General features: G+C 47.5%; 1 protein-coding gene across 4 annotated transcripts in view; it reads left to right on the top strand.

The window, feature by feature from the left end:
• The window catches only part of qkia (QKI, KH domain containing, RNA binding a), a 72,703-nt gene that overhangs the window by 12,165 nt on the left and 41,604 nt on the right, over positions 1-18,934 (top strand). For all 4 annotated transcript variants that reach the window (XM_072690152.1, XM_072690149.1, XM_072690150.1 and 1 more), the window contains exon 2: positions 9,005-9,147. In XM_072690152.1, the coding sequence (XP_072546253.1) occupies positions 9,005-9,147 (143 nt within the window). The remainder of the gene's footprint in view (positions 1-9,004; positions 9,148-18,934) is intronic.

The raw sequence follows: 18,934 nt of genomic DNA, 5'->3' as shown, positions 1-18,934 counted from the left end.
CTGTAGCAAACAGCACAGTAACCTGCAGTAACTTCTGTTGAATTCAGTTTCACTTCCGGTTACTCATCAGTTCCCGCAGAACTGCCATTAAATTCCTTCTTTGAAACTTTAGGACTCTTAAGAATTAGCGGCTCCAGAAAGCGGTTCTAACACCTCAGACTCCTGCGTAACTTAAACACCTAAGTTTACCCCTGGGAATTCAGTTCAGTAAATTATTTCTTAATAAACTTCTTAGTAAACTTCCAACAGACTGAACCATAGATCTCCAGAATGGAGGAGTCTCGCGGTTCTGAATTGTAAAGATTTCTGCATCAAGTTTATCGTTGGGAAGTTTTTAGGACTCTAGACCCTCAAAGACTAGGATTTCAGCTCCAAGCAGAAAATGCTACAGCTCTGTCCGTTGCGAACCTGCCGGTCTGGTGTGCATGTGTGATAGTTGTACGTGGTTTGTGAACTGTTAGAATGGTGAAAATCCACAATTGGGATTTCATAGCCTTAAGCCGTGTCCTCTGGAACTCTCTAATTGAGTTACATATCGGCCGTCCTATAGCTCTCCCTCCAGTGTAGCTGCGGGTCCTTGTGTAAATATACCCCCATCTGCGGACGGTCTGCACTGAGCATGCTCAGACTGGTTTTCCGTGTGACTGTTATTGCCACGGTAACGGACAGAAGCAGTTTGTTGTTGTCCGTCACTTCTGTCCCCCAGGCGTCTCTTATGAGCTGAATTACGCTGCGTGGCTGGAAGAGGCCGTGTGAAACACTCCCACTGACGCACACTTTAATTTTCTCACTGGTGTAAACGGTCCTAGTCAGTGGTTGCCCTCGTTTCCTGCTAATTAAAGCCTGCAGAATGTCCCCCACCCCTCCCCAAACATGTACAGAGAGATGAAAAGGAAGAGCAGAACAATGCGGCGTCGGTAGTGCGCCTCAGTCCGGGCTGTTTGGGTTCGGACCACAATGTAGTCGGTGCTCTAACCACAACCACCGCCATTACAACCGCACTGACCGCTCACACGCTCCACAACTGTGCGATGGAGAGGCAGTCAGCACACAGGTGTGTGTGTGTGTGTGTGTGTGTGTGTGTGTGTGTGTGTGTGTGTGTGTGTGTGTGTTGAAGTTGGCACTGATTCATATCTGCAGTGTTTGCGCATGTGTAGTTGATTATCATAAAAGCAAAGTATGACAGGGCTTCTGTCTGTCCATTTAGATAATGTCAAGACCTCTGCCAGCTCTGATTGGTCCTATTAGCTGGCTTTTACATTTGGAAACTCCTCCCCCTGGCTGTGATTGGTCGCAATCGCTGCATTGTGGTTAGTGGTAGTGTATTGTTCTGCTTCTCCAGAGCCCTGTAGGAGCAGCTCGGCTCCGCCGCACTACAGAGATTCCATATAACGACCTGTTTGTGTTTGGAGTAAACAGAGCGGTGTGACTGTGGAATCCGTGTGGGGCAGCCAGCGGTTGCTGTTTGGGTTGGGACAGAACAGGAGGTGTGGCTACAGGAGGAGGAAGCAGATGATTGGTTTATCTGTGTTTTGCAGATTTCGTAACCGGTTCCTTCCTTCCTGCTCTGGCTGCTGTTTTCCTGCCTTTGTGTGTGTGTGTGTGTGTGTGTGTGTGTGTGTGTGTGTGTGTGTGTGTGTGTGTGTGTGTGTGTGTGTGAGAAAAAAAAAAGAGAAGCCAAAATCTTTTCCATGTCATAGTGAGTCACTCTCTCTCGCGCTGTCTCTCAAAACAGACAGGCTTCCTCTTTTTCTCTGCGATCACACTCTGCTAAACATCCTGAGCCAGCTTCCTGTTATTCCCTCTATCTCTGTTCTTGTGTGTGCATGGAGTTTCCTGCTGAGGCAGTCGTGATGCATGCTCAGCATTCATACTAGCTTAGGAGCTTGTTGTGAAGCCCATTGTTTGACATTAGGATCTGTCCGGAAACTCCTAAACTTACGAGACAAACTTTCTGCTCATTGACGCAGTAATGCCCTACAGGAAGCGTAGGGGGCGCTCTATAGTGTTCATATGATCCATGCGGTCATTCTGACTGACTGTAGTACACTACAGGAAGCGTAGGGGGCGCTCTGTAATGTACATATGACCAAAATGCTCATTTTGATTCATAATAAACCCATATCTGTTCTGTATAGAACCAAGTACCAAATGGTTTTCTGGAAGTCTGAAGAACCGTTCAAGCCTCCAGTTAGTTTTGCCGTTATGGGTCTGTATAGAAAGCAGAGCAGAGTTCTGTAAAGGTGTGGCTTGTGGTCAGTTATGCTAATCCTGTTCACATGTAATGAGCCAAGGAGCTGAGCTGTAGAGGAACTTCCATTAGCTGCACTTTCACTGTTGGACAAACTGGGAGTCCGGGGGGAAATCCGCTCTGCTTCTGCACTGGAAGCTCAGTGAAGGCGGTCTGAGACACTGAGGCTCTTGCAGATTTATCAGCATGGCGGGCAGTCCTGAAGGGAGCGGAACCACAGCGTCTGAGTTGAGCTGTTCATTTAACTGTTGCTGCGGTGTTGGATCTGGGAAACCTTACTTCATGACGTTGAATTTGGTCAATCCTGGCTCTAATTAGCGAGTTTGTTTAATCAACGTAATGGTTACTTATGCTCATGAGGACCCCTGCTGTGCTGTCTGCAGTGCCCCTGCTTTGTTGGCCCAGTTCACTGCCCCTCCCGATGCTGCCCAGCTCCATAAAGCAGTTCCACATCAGTGTGTGTGATGAGCCGTCCAGATATATTTAGCCTCCGCTGTGGCACAGTGGAGACACACTATTAGGTGTGTGTGTGTGTGTGTGTGTGTGTGTGTGTGTGGGAATGATAAGGAGTCCTGTTTGGCAGGTTCCGGCTCCTCTGATGGTTAGCTGCCCTGGTGTTGAGTTTCTTATTCATGCCAACTCCCAAAAATGGTAGAGATGACGAGTGAAGGCTAGCAGGTGGTGAGCTAGCATTCTGTGAATGCGGTCAGGCTAATGGCTCCCCAACTTCATCAGCCTGAACAGTGATTTTAATAATAGTCTTTTCAAGCGCTGAGATTTTCCAAGTGGTTCTGCTCCACTTTTCTTAGAGGAGGGCAGGGTGTCATTATCCTGTAGAGAAGAAGTACTGCCAATAGAATAGGACACTCTGGAGCAGATCAACATCATGACCCTATTGACTCCATGCTGCCTAATAATGCCAGGCGTGGACTAGAGGGGTATAAAGCCCCCCAGCATTGAGGAGCTGTGGAGCAGTGGAGGAGCTGTGTTCTCTGGAGTGATGGTGGAGGAGCTCTATCCAGTACAGGAGGAGTTTGGGGATCCTGCAGATGTCTTGTGTTTTCTCAGCTTCCTGTCTCCCACTGCACTGTCCAGTTCGCTCACATTCCTCCAGATGACTGTTTTGCTTCCTGCACAGACACCTGCCTCTATTATAGTCCCTAGTTATTCTCTTTATACAGTTTATACACCCACTTTTGGAATATCTGCAGCTCCATGCAATGTTTATGCACCCCTGGTCAAAGTATATGTTGTGTGAGTCTAGGTTAAAGGGCCTTTATCGTGCTAAACTGACTAAATTGTTTTATATTTATTGAAGGGACTGAGCTGAACATTAACTTCAGGCTCGTCTGTTCAGCCTACAGCAGTTTAGGCTCCTCACGTTCCTGCTGATGGGGCTGCTGCTGTTAATAGGGTTGATGAATCTGTGGATGGTGGTCTGTAGATGTTGTGAATTTGTGGAATGCAGTGGGGGTGATGTTTTGGGGGATCTGAGGAGGAAAAGAAGACTTTACATTATAAAGCCGAGGCTGCGGCGGCTCGATAAGCGCTGCATCTCGAGAATGCTTACAGGTTTTATTTATTTATTTAAAAATCCCTTTCTTATTTCTCTAAAGCAGCAAAGCCTTAACGTGTGTGTGTGTGTGTGTGTGTGTGTGTGTGGCCGCGGCGGCGTTCAGCTGAAAAGTGGTCCGTCTGGAGTGTGGAGCTTTGTTATAGCCGGCGTACGTCACTTCAAAGCAGGGGAGTGTGCACATCAGCAGAACCTCATTTTCAGCAGCGTGGTTTTCTGCTGTCTGTCCTTCCCTTCCTTTATTTAATGAAGTGTTTCTGGATCTTATCTGCACTGGCCTTCAGTCGCACAAGGTTTACTAACACATATATATATATATATATATATATATATATATATATATATATATATATAATATGTGTGTGAGAGAGAGAGAGAATATGAATTACTGTATGCATGTGCACAGTTTGTATTTGTGTTAGTAAACCTTGACCTGAACGTTGGTGCTGCTGCAGAGCTCCAGACCTGCTGCTGTTGGAGCTGCAAAGAGGGTCCAACTCCATATTAATGCCTAGAGGGTTAGAACGGGATGGTAGAAAAGCTCCTGTGTGCGTAACGTATAGGTGTCCCAGTACTTTTGTCCTTATGTGTTGTATGCCTAACCACATTTCTGTAATCACGCACACCATATTAGAAGTGTGTGTGTGTGTGTGTGTGTGTGTGTGTGTGTGTGTGTGTGTGTGTGTGTGAGTGAGAGCGGTGTTGAGGGTGTGTTTAATTAGCTGGAGGATCGATGGTGCTCAGGTGTCCTACACTGTCTGGCTAATCCTCGCTAATCGTCTGCTTTCGTACAGCAGTATTAGCGTACTCTAATCAGCTAGTCATACCTGCTGGCTAATGGGCTGCTTGTAGCAGTGTTGGCGGTTTGGGTGGTACAGCTGGTACCCAGAGCTCATTTAGACAAGGCTGTAACTGAGGAATGAAGCGGGGGGGAATATCTACTTATTAAACCTAACACTTAACATTACATACAGACTCATTGATCATCTCAATCAACCGGATTGTTCTATGGCTGATCAGCTCAGATGTATTGATTGTAGAGGTCATGTCCGTAGTGCGGTCACAAATGACTGCTCCTTTAGATGCTTCTTAGGAGTAGTTTGGGGGAAACACCCAATTACTCTGTGTGTCTCTCCCTCTCTGTGTCGTGGTGTGAAATAATTGTGTGTGTGTGTGTGTGTGTGTGTGTGTGTGTGTGTGTGTGTGTGTGTGTGGGGGGGGGGGGGGGGAAGTGCAGATGGTCTGTCTCATCACCGTCTTCCTGAGTGAAAGATTAAATTCACACACACACACACACACACACACACACACACACACACACACACTCCCACACAGTAGCGTCATAGGACTGTCTTTGCTGCACACGCTCTACATGGAGTAACCTTGTCTTTACTCTGATATAACTGTTCAGTTTTAATCACACACACACACACACTCCGAACACCTGCTCTTCCAAATGCTGACCTGTACAGACAAGCAGAGTTGCTGAAGTGTGTGTGTGTGTGTGTACAGTGTTTGCAAAGCCCCCATTCAGATCTGGCAGAGCAGCGTCAGTTGCTGCAGTGTCATCTCAAGGTACATTTACTGTGTTCTGGTTGGTCACCCCAGAGGTTGAGGCAGAATATAAACCATAGGCAAGCTGCATCTGATTTCATTTAAAAAGTGCTCTGTAAAGCTAATAACACATCCTGACAGACTGTAATACACTACAGGAAGCGTAGGGGACGCTCTATAATGATCTATAATGTTCATATGATCCACACGCTCATTCTGACAGACTGTAATACACTACAGGAAGCGTAGGGGGCACTCTATAATGATCTATAATGTTCATATGATCCACACGCTCATTCTGACAGACTGTAATACACTACAGGAAGCGTAGAGGGCGCTCTATAATGCTCTATAATGTTCATATGATCCACACGCTCATTCTGACAGACTGTAATACACTACAGGAAGCGTAGGGGGCGCTCTATAATGCTCTATAATGTTCATATGATCCACACGCTCATTCTGACAGACTGTAATACACTACAGGAAGCGTAGGGGGCGCTCTATAATGCTCTATAATGTTCATATGATCCACAGCCTCATTCTGACAGACTGTAATACACTACTGGAAGCGTAGGGGGCGCTCTATAATGCTCTATAATGTTCATATGATCCACAGCCTCATTCTGACAGACTGTAATACACTACAGGAAGCGTAGGGGGCGCTCTATAATGCTCTATAATGATCATATGATCCACACGCTCATTCTGACAGACTGTAATACACTACAGGAAGCGTAGGGGGCGCTCTATAATGCTCTATAATGTTCATATGATCCACACCCTCATTCTGACACTGTAATACACTACAGGAAGCGTAGGGGGCGCTCTATAATGCTCTATAATGTTCATATGATCCACATGCTCATTCTGACAGACTGTAATACACTACAGGAAGCGTAGGGGGTGCTCTATAATGCTCTATAATGTTCATATGATCCACACCCTCATTCTGACACTGTAATACACTACAGGAAGCGTAGGGGGCGCTCTATAATGATCATATGATCCACACGCTCATTCTGACAGACTGTAATACGCTACAGGAAGCGTAGGGGGCGCTCTATAATGCTCTATAATGTTCATATGATCCACAGCCTCATTCTGACAGACTGTAATACACTACAGGAAGCGTAGGGGGCGCTCTATAATGCTCTATAATGTTCATATGATCCACACGCTCATTCTGACAGACTGTAATACACTACAGGAAGCGTAGGGGGCGCTCTATAATGCTCTATAATGTTCATATGATCCACACCCTCATTCTGACACTGTAATACACTACAGGAAGCGTAGGGGGCGCTCTATAATGATCATATGATCCACACGCTCATTCTGACACACTGTAATACACTACAGGAAGCGTAGGGGGCGCTCTATAATGCTCTATAATGTTCATATGATCCACAGCCTCATTCTGACAGACTGTAATACACTACAGGAAGCGTAGGGGGCGCTCTATAATGCTCTATAATGTTCATATGATCCACACGCTCATTCTGACAGACTGTAATACACTACAGGAAGCGTAGGGGACGCTCTATAATGCTCTATAATGTTCATATGATTCACACGCTCATTCTGACAGACTGTAATACGCTACAGGAAGCGTAGGGGGCGCTCTATAATGCTCTATAATGTTCATATGATCCACACACTCATTCTGACAGACTGTAATACACTACAGGAAGCGTAGGGGGCGCTCTATAATGTTCATATGATCCACACGCTCATTCTGACAGACTGTAATACGCTACAGGAAGCGTAGGGGGCGCTCTATAATGCTCTATAATGTTCATATGATCCACAGCCTCATTCTGACAGACTGTAATACACTACAGGAAGCGTAGGGGGCGCTCTATAATGCTCTATAATGTTCATATGATCCACAGCCTCATTCTGACAGACTGTAATACGCTACAGGAAGCGTAGGGGGCGCTCTATAATCATATGATCCACACGCTCACTCAGGGGGCGCGCTAAAATGCTCTGTAGTGGACACCAGTCCTTAAATGCCTCATACAGGATTTTTTGGAGGTCAGCTCATTCTCTTGAGACCTGTTTGGACATTTGAGCGTTCTCTTAAACCTCTACAGGCTGGTCTGTGATTGCAGTGCAGCAGAGCTGAAGTGAGGGATGTTGTAGGAACGGTGCTTGGTTCTGGCAGCGCTGGCTCCCTGCTGAGACGCAGTGTTTTAGAGGCTAATTAATTTCACACGTTTGAAAAAAGCGGAGTGTCTGTTCTGTCTTCATTATTGCTGTTAGCCTGAGCAGCTTTGCTGGTTCTGGAGGGGTTTAGAGCCACAGCGCTGTTTTCTGGTAGTGATGACCAAGATCCAGCGACCTTATCCAGCTGTGTGTTCAGTTCAAAGTGTGTTCAGGTCAAAAGTTTGTGGACACCCTTTCTAATGAACACATTCAGCTACTAGCTGCACTCAGTGTAAACAGAAATGTGTAAATGCACACACACAGCTTGTCTAGTCCCTGTAGAGAAGAAGTACTGCCAATAGAATAGGACTCTCTGGAGCAGATCAACTATCTTACAATTATCATTTCAGATCCATTTAAATAATAATGTGTACTGAATGTTTGTTTTTACCAGGTGAAGGTGTACATTTACTCTTCCCACATTGAGCGCTCAGTCGCTCAGTCTGTTTGGGTGTATTTGTGTGTGAGGTTTTCCAGGTGTGTACATCCTCTCAGCTCACAATACAGATGTTTTCCAGCTGTGTTGCACCATCTCTGAGCCATTTGTGTGTGTGTGTGTGTGTGTGTGTGTGTGTGTGTGTGTGTGTGTGTGTGTGTGTGTGTGTGTGTGTGTGCGCGCGCGCGTGTTTTTGTTCAGAGAGTCAGTCTTTCACAGCAGTGTGTTCCGTAACGTTCCTCTGCGGTTCTGCAGAATAAGGAGGAGTGTAGGAATGTGGTCTGGCTTGGCTGGAGGAGCGGCTGGACTGGATTCTGTTTCTAGCTGCAGGACTGGTTCTGCTCATGCTGTGGGGGTGTTGGGGGAGGTGTCGTGGGTTTAGGGGTGTGGTATGTGATTTATTTGGAAGGTGATACAGATTTCTTACATGTTGAGAGTTTTTAATGGTTTCACACACACACACACACACACACACACACACACACACACACACACACAGGGAGTTCAGGCTGTGGGGTTTACAGTGTAAGCTCTGTACGGGCTGTAGTTACAGCGTGATGTGTGACTGACTGAACATCCTGTGCTAAATTCTTTGGCCCCAGCAGTCTGAGCTCATCTGCCCTCCTAACGTTATGAATGAGGCATTGTGTGTGAGGGGCGTCCTACAGCTGTGTGTGTGTGTGTGTGTGTGTGTGTGTGTGTGTGTGTGTGTGTGGTCCAGTCAGTTTTTACTGCACGTTCTCACATCACTCTCTTGCTCTCTCTCAGTCTCTCTTCCTTGTGTCTACTCTTTCCCTCCGGTCTCTCCTCCTCACTGCTGCCTCCTCTCTCTCCTGTTCCTCCAGTTTTTCCTGTTGTGATTTTCCCTCTTTCCTCCCCACTTGCTCTCCCTCTGATGTGTCTGAGGTTCTGCTGTGTTGACCCCGTCTCCCCGCTCTGAGCCGCTCTCTGACCTGTTATTGTTGTTGTTTGTTTGCAGAGATAAACAGAGTGCGTAAGGACATGTACAACGACACTGTGAGCGGGTTGGTGGATAAACACCCGCTGGAGCTTCCAGACCCGCACGGCCCAATCGTCCACCTGCAGGAGAAACTCTTCGTCCCCGTCAAGGAGTACCCCGACGTGAGTCTCCCTCTCATACACGCTTACTCCCTCACATACACACTCATCACTGGCTCACACAGTTCACAAGTTCACATCCCCGCCCCTTTTTTAAAGTTCTTGCAGTGATTGGCTGTTATTGTGACGCATGATGGACAGCGGAGCGCTTGGCTGAGAAGCCTGGTGTGTGTGTGTGTGTGTGTGTGTGTGTGTGTGTGTGTGTGTGTGTGTGTGTGTGTGTGTGTGTTGAGGATGGTGCTGGTGCTGAAAAGCCCCTTTTCCAGATGTAGTCGGCCTGTCTGGAGCAGTGTTATACAGCCTGTCCTTCAGAGAGAGGACCAGGAAAGATGGCGGGAGGGAGAGGGACAGGCGAGAGCATGATAAAGACGGGGAAATGAGGAGGAGAAAAGGTGTGTGTGTGTGTGTGTGGGGGGGGGGGATAGTAGAGCGAGAGGAAGGTGAGGAGGAGAAACAGAGAGGGAGAGAGAAGGAGGTGGTCAGCAGAGTGTGAAATGTGTTTTCCCCCTGATGGTGTATTCTCACACCACACACACACACACTCAAAAGGTCATTGTATGGTACATAGGTGTGTATGCATGGAACACTGGATGTGTGTGTGTGTGTGTGTGTGTGTGTGTGTGTCACGCTGTGCAGAGAGAAACAGTGTGAGTGTAATGACATTCCCAGCTGAGATTTTCCGTCTCAAAATAAACAGCCTCCTAAAACCAGTCTAAACTAACAAATCCAGAACCAGTTCTGAGCTGCTCTGCCTTACAGACCCCCCCCCCCCAATCACTATGTGGACAAAAGTATTGGGACACCTGCTCATTTACTGCTTCTTCTAAAATAAAGGGTGTTCAAGAGCTGATGCTGCTTCTGTTGGAGTAACTGTCTCTACTATCCAAAGAAGACTTTCTACTAGATTCTGGAGGAGCATTGCTGTGAGGATTTGATTGCATTCAGATGTTTAAACACTTCCCCGCCTTATCCCCAACTCCCCAGCTTAAGTCTGTGGAAGAACTGGATGGAGCTCCACTGGGGGAGAGATGGGAATTCCAGCAGGGCCTTTAGGTTCTCTCTGAAACAGCAGGATGGAAACGGAGCTCTTCTCCTCCAGACTAAATGTTTTCCTTCCGTCCATGGCTGAGAGGAACCCATCTTCCTCCATTCAGTCCTCCTCTTCCTCTCTCGCCATCTGTACTGTCAATCATCCTCTCTCGCTCTTCCTATTTTCTTCTTTTCGCGCTTTGCTCTCCCTTCCTCTTTCATCCCTCTCTCGCCCTCTCCTTTTGCCCTCCTTTGCTTTTTCATTATTCTCTCTCTCTCTCTCTCTCTCTCTCTCTCTCTCTCTCTCTGGGGTAATTAGATTGTCTTGCTCTCTCACTACATCACATCAGTTTCTCTAAAATAACATGTCTTGCCGTGCTCGCCACGCCTCAGTGGCAGAGTTTAGAGGAAATGGCTAATCGGATCTTTTCTATCTTCGGTTGCGTCTCATCACTGCAGGACAGGTAGTGGGGGGGAGGGGGACGTAGTCCGGTACAATGTCATTTCCTGTGACCTTCCCGCCGTTCAGTGCACACCGTGAGCAGTGAGCAGGACCTCTTGTTGAAGGCGTCTGATGGTTATATGGCGTCCCACAGCCCTGCTGTTCACAGCTCTGCTGTTCGGGTGAATTTCTCCTCCTGTTACTGTGCCTCCCTGACTGAGCAGTTACTCTGCTCACTGTGGCTGTTCTCTACAGCAGTGGATCTGCTCTCGCACCGGAGGTTCTGCACAGAGTAAACAAACATGGCCACCCCGATTGATTAAAGGAAAGTAAGGTCCATGGAGGTGTCAAGTTTATTTGAAGGGGAACTGGATTTTCCAGAATTCACTGCATATCTCAGAGTGAGAGCTGAGCTCAGAGTCGGAAAACTGAATCTGACCTCCACTGTAGAGAAACTGCTCCACTCTGATCTCTCTACAGTGGAGGTGAATGGAAACAGGCGTCACCATGACAACAACACAGATACAGCCCATAATTTATCTCCTATCCAAACCCACCAGTGCAGCTACACGAGTCTTCTGAGTTTTATATGGAATGATGATGATGATGAAGGTAAAATAGTGAATAGAGAATCTCAGCTAATGCAGTTCTCTTTAGGGACTACTTTCTGTAGCCGCACTACACCCTGCAGCATGTATCCCTCCACCATTTTAATGATCTGGTTCTAAAAGCAGGTTCTAGAGCCGAACTCTTCTCAGAACTCTGGTAGAACCGTGTCTCAGGCATCAGGCAGCGTCTTCATCACCATTAGATATTATTTATGGTGTGTATGCATCCGTTACTGCTTTGGATCCTGTCTGAACTTTTGACTTTCCAAGGTTACACATCACCATCTGAGGAGTCACGAGGCAGCAGGAGGGTGGCGTGGAACGCAGACCTGTGTAGCTACGCCGCCCCACTAATAAAAACAGTCTGTGGAAGCTCTCAAAGATAGAAACTTTCCTACAGTGGCTTCTGGTCCAGCGGCCGTAATGCACACGCTGCCGCCGAGCCGAGGCTGGAAACGCTTTGCTCATGATTGCAGAAACAGACTTTGTGGACGTTTAACCCAAACGAGTGGGTAGAAGCTGCAGGACCTGCGCCTTCGTTCCTTCCTTCATAAAACCTCAGTGAGGAGCGTCCAGCTGTGAGAGACCGGAGAGGGCTGTTCGACACCTGTGGAATTCCACACCTGTGTGCTTTTCTTCACGCTTCTCTGATGCTTGCGTGCGTTTCAGGCGCCGGGCGTCTGGAAGAACAGGGCGGTCCGACTGAAGGAAGCGGTGGGGAGTTTCCTCCCTTTTTTCCGTCCTGATTGGAGTGCAGTAGCTGCAGCTGCTGTTTCTACTGTTTGAGAAGCCAGATGTTTGACCAGTGTCAGTCCCCAAACGCTTCCGTTAAAGTCTGAGGCAATTTTACCTGGTTAGTTCATTATCTTAGTCATATTGAGCATGTGGTCCAGTGGGTCACCTTATTTGAGATGCTGAAGGGCAGCCAATTTTTTTTTATTGGTGTTGGGCTTGTAGCACCACCCCTACATGTACTTCCTTCCTAACACCACTCTCTGATTTGTCACCTGTCACACCCACCACCCCACCTACCACCCTAACCACTGTTTTCTCTGGTCCTCCCACCTCTTTACCCGCCCCTCCCACCACTCTTTCAGCTTCTTGCCTCCCCACCTGTCATACCAACCCCCCACCACTTGTCCTACCCCACCCTCTGCCTTCCACTTGTCACGGTCTCTTCCACCACTCAGCCTCTCGCCATCCGCTCGTCCCTACCCTCCCTCTGCCCTGCCTGTTCTCCCTCACCTTCGGCCACTCCAACCTATGGTATTGCCATCAATTTCCCAGTGATCCCTCCCCCTCTCCCTGCTCCCTGCTCTGATCTGTTTCTTTAGGTCTATATGTCTCAGATCCTTAGGGTTCCCCGAACCCCATTTTGAGAACCATGTGTTTAAAGGAGGAATATTGTACATTTAGGTCCCTGAGCTCTTTATAATGGAGTAGAACACCAGTAGTGCCATTCAGAATGGACTTAAATCAGACCACAGGAGTTTTCTGTTTCTGAGAGATTTGCAGTCCTGATATCCGCTCATATCTGTGGTGGTGTGGTCTCGCACGTTCTTAAACCATGCTTGTGCCACACACACACACACACACACACACACACACACACACACACACACACACACACACCTAATTTGCAGGTTATTACTGGGGCTTTTGAAGCGAAATGACTCCAATTGAGCATCTCAAATGAGTTCCAGCTTCTCCTGAATACCCACTGATTCATCAAATCCGGTTAAAGCGACACCACACGCACTCTCGCACATCTCCAGCTTTTCGTGGGACGGTCGAGACATCTTCAGCGGATTTGCTTTCATTTCTGACTGTGGATTGTTTGCGCAGATGTTTCGTATTTCCGTCTCTCCGGCTTTCAGAAGTGTCATTAGGAGACTCGTCACGCTGCCGTTTGGAGAATTTCTCACCAGAGATTTTCTCAAATTTAGTTTCCTAATCTGCCGGTTGTGGCAGAGCGTGAGCTTCATCCTGAAGCCGATCAGCTCAGAGCTCTTTCAGCTCAGGTTTACGCTTTCCTAGAACTGACATGGGAGTATTTTTAGGGCACGTAGCTAGAACATGTACTGCGGGGTGGTGGGACCCGCACGGCCAAGAGTGGTTTGCAATCTGTGAACGACACGTAGAGCCGGTCAGTTGGATGCAGTCACTTCATCCGCGGTTAAATCCCTGTGTGTTAGTCTGTAGCACAGTTCACAGCAACAAACCTCCTCTTCGGTGGGCTCCAGTGGTTTCGGTGGGCTCCAGTGGTTTCGGTGGGCTCCAGTGGTTTCGGTGGGCTCCAGTGGTTTGTCTGAAGTTGTTACTGATTTTATTTGCCACATGGGTCAGGACTCCTCACACTCAGTTTGACCTTTAACCTCAGGGCCTGCTGTACTAGTGATTGGTTCAGGAGGACGTTTGTACGTAATATCGCTCAGCAAGTCTCGCACCTTTAATTTCCTGTCATTTTGTTTGTTTGTTTTTTTTCTTTTTTTCCAAATTCTCCTTTTGATCTTCTTGCTTCTTTTGATCTTCTCCGCTGCATTTTGGTGATAATGGGCAGTAAAACACACTCTTTAATGTGACTCTAAGCCCCACTCAGCTTGAAGTGAGACAGACGTTCTGTCTGAAACTGCCCTGTTCCCTCTCCCCTACGTGCGGAAATCCACATCACTGAATTCCACAAGGTAGTGAAGGACCCCTCGTGAAGGATTACAGACCCCTCGTGGTGTGAGAGGTCACTGCTGCGCGACGGCGGCGTGCATCGCATTACCAGTCTGAACACCGGTCTTCCTCTGAGAAGCTGTGCACGTGTTCAACCCAAAGCATGCTATGGAGTCTAGGTATTCCTGGTCCATTTACTGTACACTGTAAATGGGGCCAAACTGCTGTAGTCTGAAGGGGCGGGACTTAAGTGCTGTAGGCGGAGTTTAAAGGGGCTGTTTTTGCAGTATCAAAAAACAGACATATCCTGTGCTGTCCAGCAACAAGGACATGTCGCCCCACAGGGCTTCAGCTCACACAGAGGGAGGAACGTGGTTCCACTGTGGTCCTTTGACCTCCGCTCCTCAGGGAATTAAGCTGGATTTTGACCTCTGTTCCCCTTCCCGTCCTCTCTGCCTCCACAATGATTCTAGTGTGTGTCCGGCCATCTAAATCGGAGTGCAGTCCAGGAAATTGGAGCACTGAGCTGCTGCATGTTTCAGAAGGCTCTATAAAAACACATTTCTTAATTCATAGAAAATCATTTAGAGTGAAATCGCAGTGTTGGTTGCAGCAGGATGCTTTTCCTGAACTGTTCAGCGCTGTTTTGTTTAACAGTGAGGATATTTAAACAGTTATAATGCTCGTGATGCCCAGCCCTTGTCAGAGGAGCAGAGAGAGAGAGAGGGCTGCAGTAGGATTAGTCGGTCGTCCATCTCTGTCTGATATTTGGCCGCTGGCCCTCTGCTCTGCTGTTTGGCCTTGTATTGTTTTACATCCCTGCGGCCTCACTTTGAGATCGCCCTCCCTTACAGCTTACCCTCACTACACACACACACACACTGAGCCTTGGGTTAAAGGGACATATTGGCCTGTGTTCTCTGTGAAAAAATAAATGAGGTGATTGCTGCAGCCTCAGCCGAACATGCTGAGTGTCCTCCTCTCCCCACTTACAAACTCATAAACAGTCTGTTAAACCACACTGCACCTACAGTGTGCTTCTGCTCACTGGCCACTTTATTGGAAACACCTGCCTTGTGCTTACAGACTTTCTGCTGTTATTTTGAATGGCGTCTGGCCTTTCCTGTGTCCTGTCATTAGCTTGACGCTGAACAGTAACACTCCGGCCTACAGTCCAGATTAAATTACCCTCCCATAAACACTCTCCGCAGTTCGGACGGGTTTCTCAGCGTGGCCTCAACGCAAGCATGACCCTAACTGTATTAAATATGTTGCAGTGAGGGCAGAGCGGAGGGCCTGAGCGTTAGAGCTTCTGCTTGTTTGTGAAACAGATTAGACTGGTTGGGATGTAAAATTGCTTTTAGGTCGTGGCTCGGCGATAAATGTGGGCCCTGAGGCGAGACCAGTCGAGAACCATCTGCACCAGTTACTTAAAGTTGGAAGGAATGACTGACACGTTTATAGGATCGGCTAAGGAAGAAAAGCCATGCTGGAGTGTACGGGGACTGCAGGGTCTTCAGGCTCAGTATTTATACCCCTCTTGCCCGGCGTTAGGCATGGTGCCCGTAGCTTCATGTTGAGTCCTTTTCTAAAGTAGCTGAATGAATTCGTTAGAGAGCTTTTATTGAGCAAGTAGAGCTCAAATGATGCTGAGCTGGACCGGGCCATCTCTAGAACTGCATGAAAGTATTGACTTATTTTGTAATGGTAACGCATAGTTTTCCCTGCTTTGTGATGTGTGCAGGTCTTTAAACGTCAGTTTGCTGTGTGTGTTTTTTCTAAGTTGGTCTGCAGTCCTCGAACCCCTGCAGGAAAGTGGAGTTTAATGTTTTTTAGAGTGAAACTCTGAGGTTTGTGGTTCTGAAAGCGTTTCTCCTCCAGGATTTCCTTAGTGCTCTCGGTTTGCCCTTTCAGACTGGGGCAGAAATGGTTAGCATCTGTTTCGGCTGGTGCCGCTTGTAGACGTGTGTTTTGGGTGGGGGTGGGGGTGTCTGGAGGCGGTGTTTGATGTGGCTGTATTGGTGCGTGGAATTTTCCAGAAGGCAGCTGTTGTGCTCATATTTACCCCACCCTTCATGAACATGCACCCACTCTGGACCCCTTCGTTCTAATGCTGCTGCCACTGTGACGTCTCGGACCAGCTTACAGCTCGCATTACCAGTCGGGCAAGAACGATACGGGGTTATGATTTGGTGTATTGCGATTATATTAATACTGTAAGCAAGGTGATTTTAGGAAAGCGAGATACTTAAAATAAAAAATAAATATAATCTACTGTTCTGAAGACTGCCCTCTAGTGGCCTGGGTTTAAGTACGACACTGATCCTCTGTCTGACACCCATCTTTACATCTAAACTGTTCATTAATAATCAGATCTGTTTTTGAGAACTGACACAGTACTGCAATACATCTTTAATTATTACACTCTATTTGCATGATAATGCGTAATGCCACACAGCACGCTGTTCTGCTAATTCAGCCTAATGCAGTTTTATTGATTTAGTATTTTTGGCCTCTGATCTGATCAGAGTACCGTAGTCTTAAATATCTGAGACTGGTCTGGAGTGCGTGTGCGTGTACCTGTAGATAATAGAGCCTCCATTCGTGGAAAGTGATGGATAGTTAAGGGGCATCCTACCCACTCAGAGGGAGAACGAGGCCAGTTTTGCTCTCTGGGACTTTTGGTCACAGGTGGCTGTGAGGTCACTGGGAATTGACCCAACAACCCTCGGTGACCGAGCCAATGGCTCTCAAGCTTCTCCTCGGATTGTGAGATCTGGGCTCAACCCGGGGCGCAACAGTCAGGGTTTAGAAAAGGAAGGAAGAGCTAATTGGATCTTTTTGAGTGGAACCGGTTTTCTTTCTCTTCTAAACCCAATGAGACGTTCTTCATCCTGTTGGAACAAAACGGAACATCTGTTCCTCTTACACAGGCTGTGTCCTAGTACAATAAAATAGTGTCTCTCTCTCTCTCTCTCTCTCTCTCTCTCTCTCTCTGTGTGTGTGTGTGTGTGTCTCTGTCTCTCTGTCTTCCATTCTTTCTTTATTTCTGATGTATTTTGGTGCATAAATGGTGGCGTCCCCTTCTGGCTGTAATTACTGCCTGGTTCCAGTATTCAAAGTGAGCAATTTCCCCCAGTGTAGCAGGCCCCTGCTCTCTGTCATGTCCAATCAGCGTCAACACGCGCGCACACACACACACACACGCACACATACACACACACACACACACACAAGCCAGAGGAGAATCCTCTCATTTGCATCAGAGAGAGGGAGGGATGGAGCTGCAGATGGGGCGAGAGGAGATCAGCAGAGGTTCTATAGAAATGCAGTAATAATTACCTGTCTGCTTCTATACCTGCGTGTTCTGACTGATGGCAACCGTAGAAGCTGTGGGACTTTGCCTAACTATGTAAATAAATTAATAAATAATTTTGAATACAGATTTAGGGTTCTTGTTTGTGTTCTGACCGGTTCTGGTGTGATGTACACTCACTTTGGGGTTTTTTTGGTGCTAAATAATACTGATTATATGGTGTTATCCCCACTGATCAGACTAGCCTACTGCTGGGTGTCACCTGGGAGTCACCGTTGCTCGTGTGTGTGTGTGTGTGTGTGTGTGTGTGTGTGTGTGTGTGTGTGTGTGTGTGTGTGTGGTCCCGTCTGTAGTCTTCTACAGAGGTTGGTGCCCCCCCCCCCCAGTCAGGCTCCATGAACCACTGATGCTGTGATGGTAAAGAAGTCTGGTGGTCTGAGGTGGTCACCTGTTTGATGTCCTGTGATTCCACAGCCATCCATCAGTGACTGGGAGTCCCAGAGATCCTTACCGCCCCCCCAGCCCCCCCCTCTCTCTGTGGGGTCACAGTGTACTGAATCGTAGCCCCCGTATCAGGACATGTATGGTGTGACTGTGCTGCTCTAGCGGTAGCTGCTCCTCTCTCAGGGTTCTGCTGCGGTTCAGCTCTGGTTTAAACCCAGAAAAGCCGTTAGTGAGTTTCACCAGCCTGGTTCTGGAGGGCGTGTACGTTTGTGGTGGTTTGATGAAGAGAGGGGTTGTGTTTCTTCAGGTGTTTCTGCAGCACTGTCTCCACCCACGCCACCTTCCAGCACTTCAGTGGTGATGTCAGGGGGGGTTGAGGCCACTATGAAGGTCTTGGCCAGTGGCTTTTTGTGCCTTTCTTAATGTGATCTGACCTGACAAGTCCTTTAAGCGCAAATACACACACACACACATGCGTGCACAGCCACTGGAAGTGTGTGTGGACAGTAAACTACAGCTGCTGGTATGGGGTTGTAGGCTAATGCTGCGCTATGCTAGCTTGTGTTTACTCAGACTGCCTCGTTCTCCTTACAGCTGCAGCTTTTGAGGAGAGATGGAAAATTTGATCGGCTATGTATTGTATCGGACAAAACATGCAGTCTGTGATCAGCTGATGTTCCTCTAATTAACTGATCCTGAGCGCCGATCAGGTCGTTCTCAGGATGCTGCAGTTCCTTGTTAAACCCCTAGAGTCTTGCCTTCAGCCTCTCTGTACTGGGAGCATCTAGATGGGGAGTAGGGGAGAACATGGGGATGTTTCTGGAGCATTTGAGTTACATGTTTAGTTATTGATCAGCACTAATACACATTATTAGAATATTAACAATTTAAGAGAATACTGATCCAGAGTGACAGGGTTACGTGGATTAGTGGTTTTGAATATCAGTTCCAGTTTATTGCCCGTCTCAAACTTAAAGCTGATCCAGGTGGGCTCAGTCCCAGTTCCTACTGTTTATTAAGATTTATAATTAACGATATCGAATATCTCCATCGGCTCACCGCTCCCATATCAGTGCATCTCTAGAGGAGAATAAAAATGATCCACAGTTCTCGCCCTCTCTCTCTCTCTCTCGTCTGGTTCAGTTCAGAGTGTTTTTATTGGCCTGACCAATGCTGTGTGTTGGCGGCGCCGGAGCTGCAGAGGTTAAGAATATTTTAATAAGAGCAGTTAAATCTTAATGAACTTGCACTCATACGCTTTGTAATTAAAGCAAAGTGTGTGTGTGTGTG

This window comes from Salminus brasiliensis, chromosome 10, assembly GCF_030463535.1.
Source record: "Salminus brasiliensis chromosome 10, fSalBra1.hap2, whole genome shotgun sequence".
NCBI classification, from domain to species: domain Eukaryota; kingdom Metazoa; phylum Chordata; class Actinopteri; order Characiformes; family Bryconidae; genus Salminus; species Salminus brasiliensis.
This window is presented reverse-complemented; position numbering and strand designations above follow the sequence as displayed.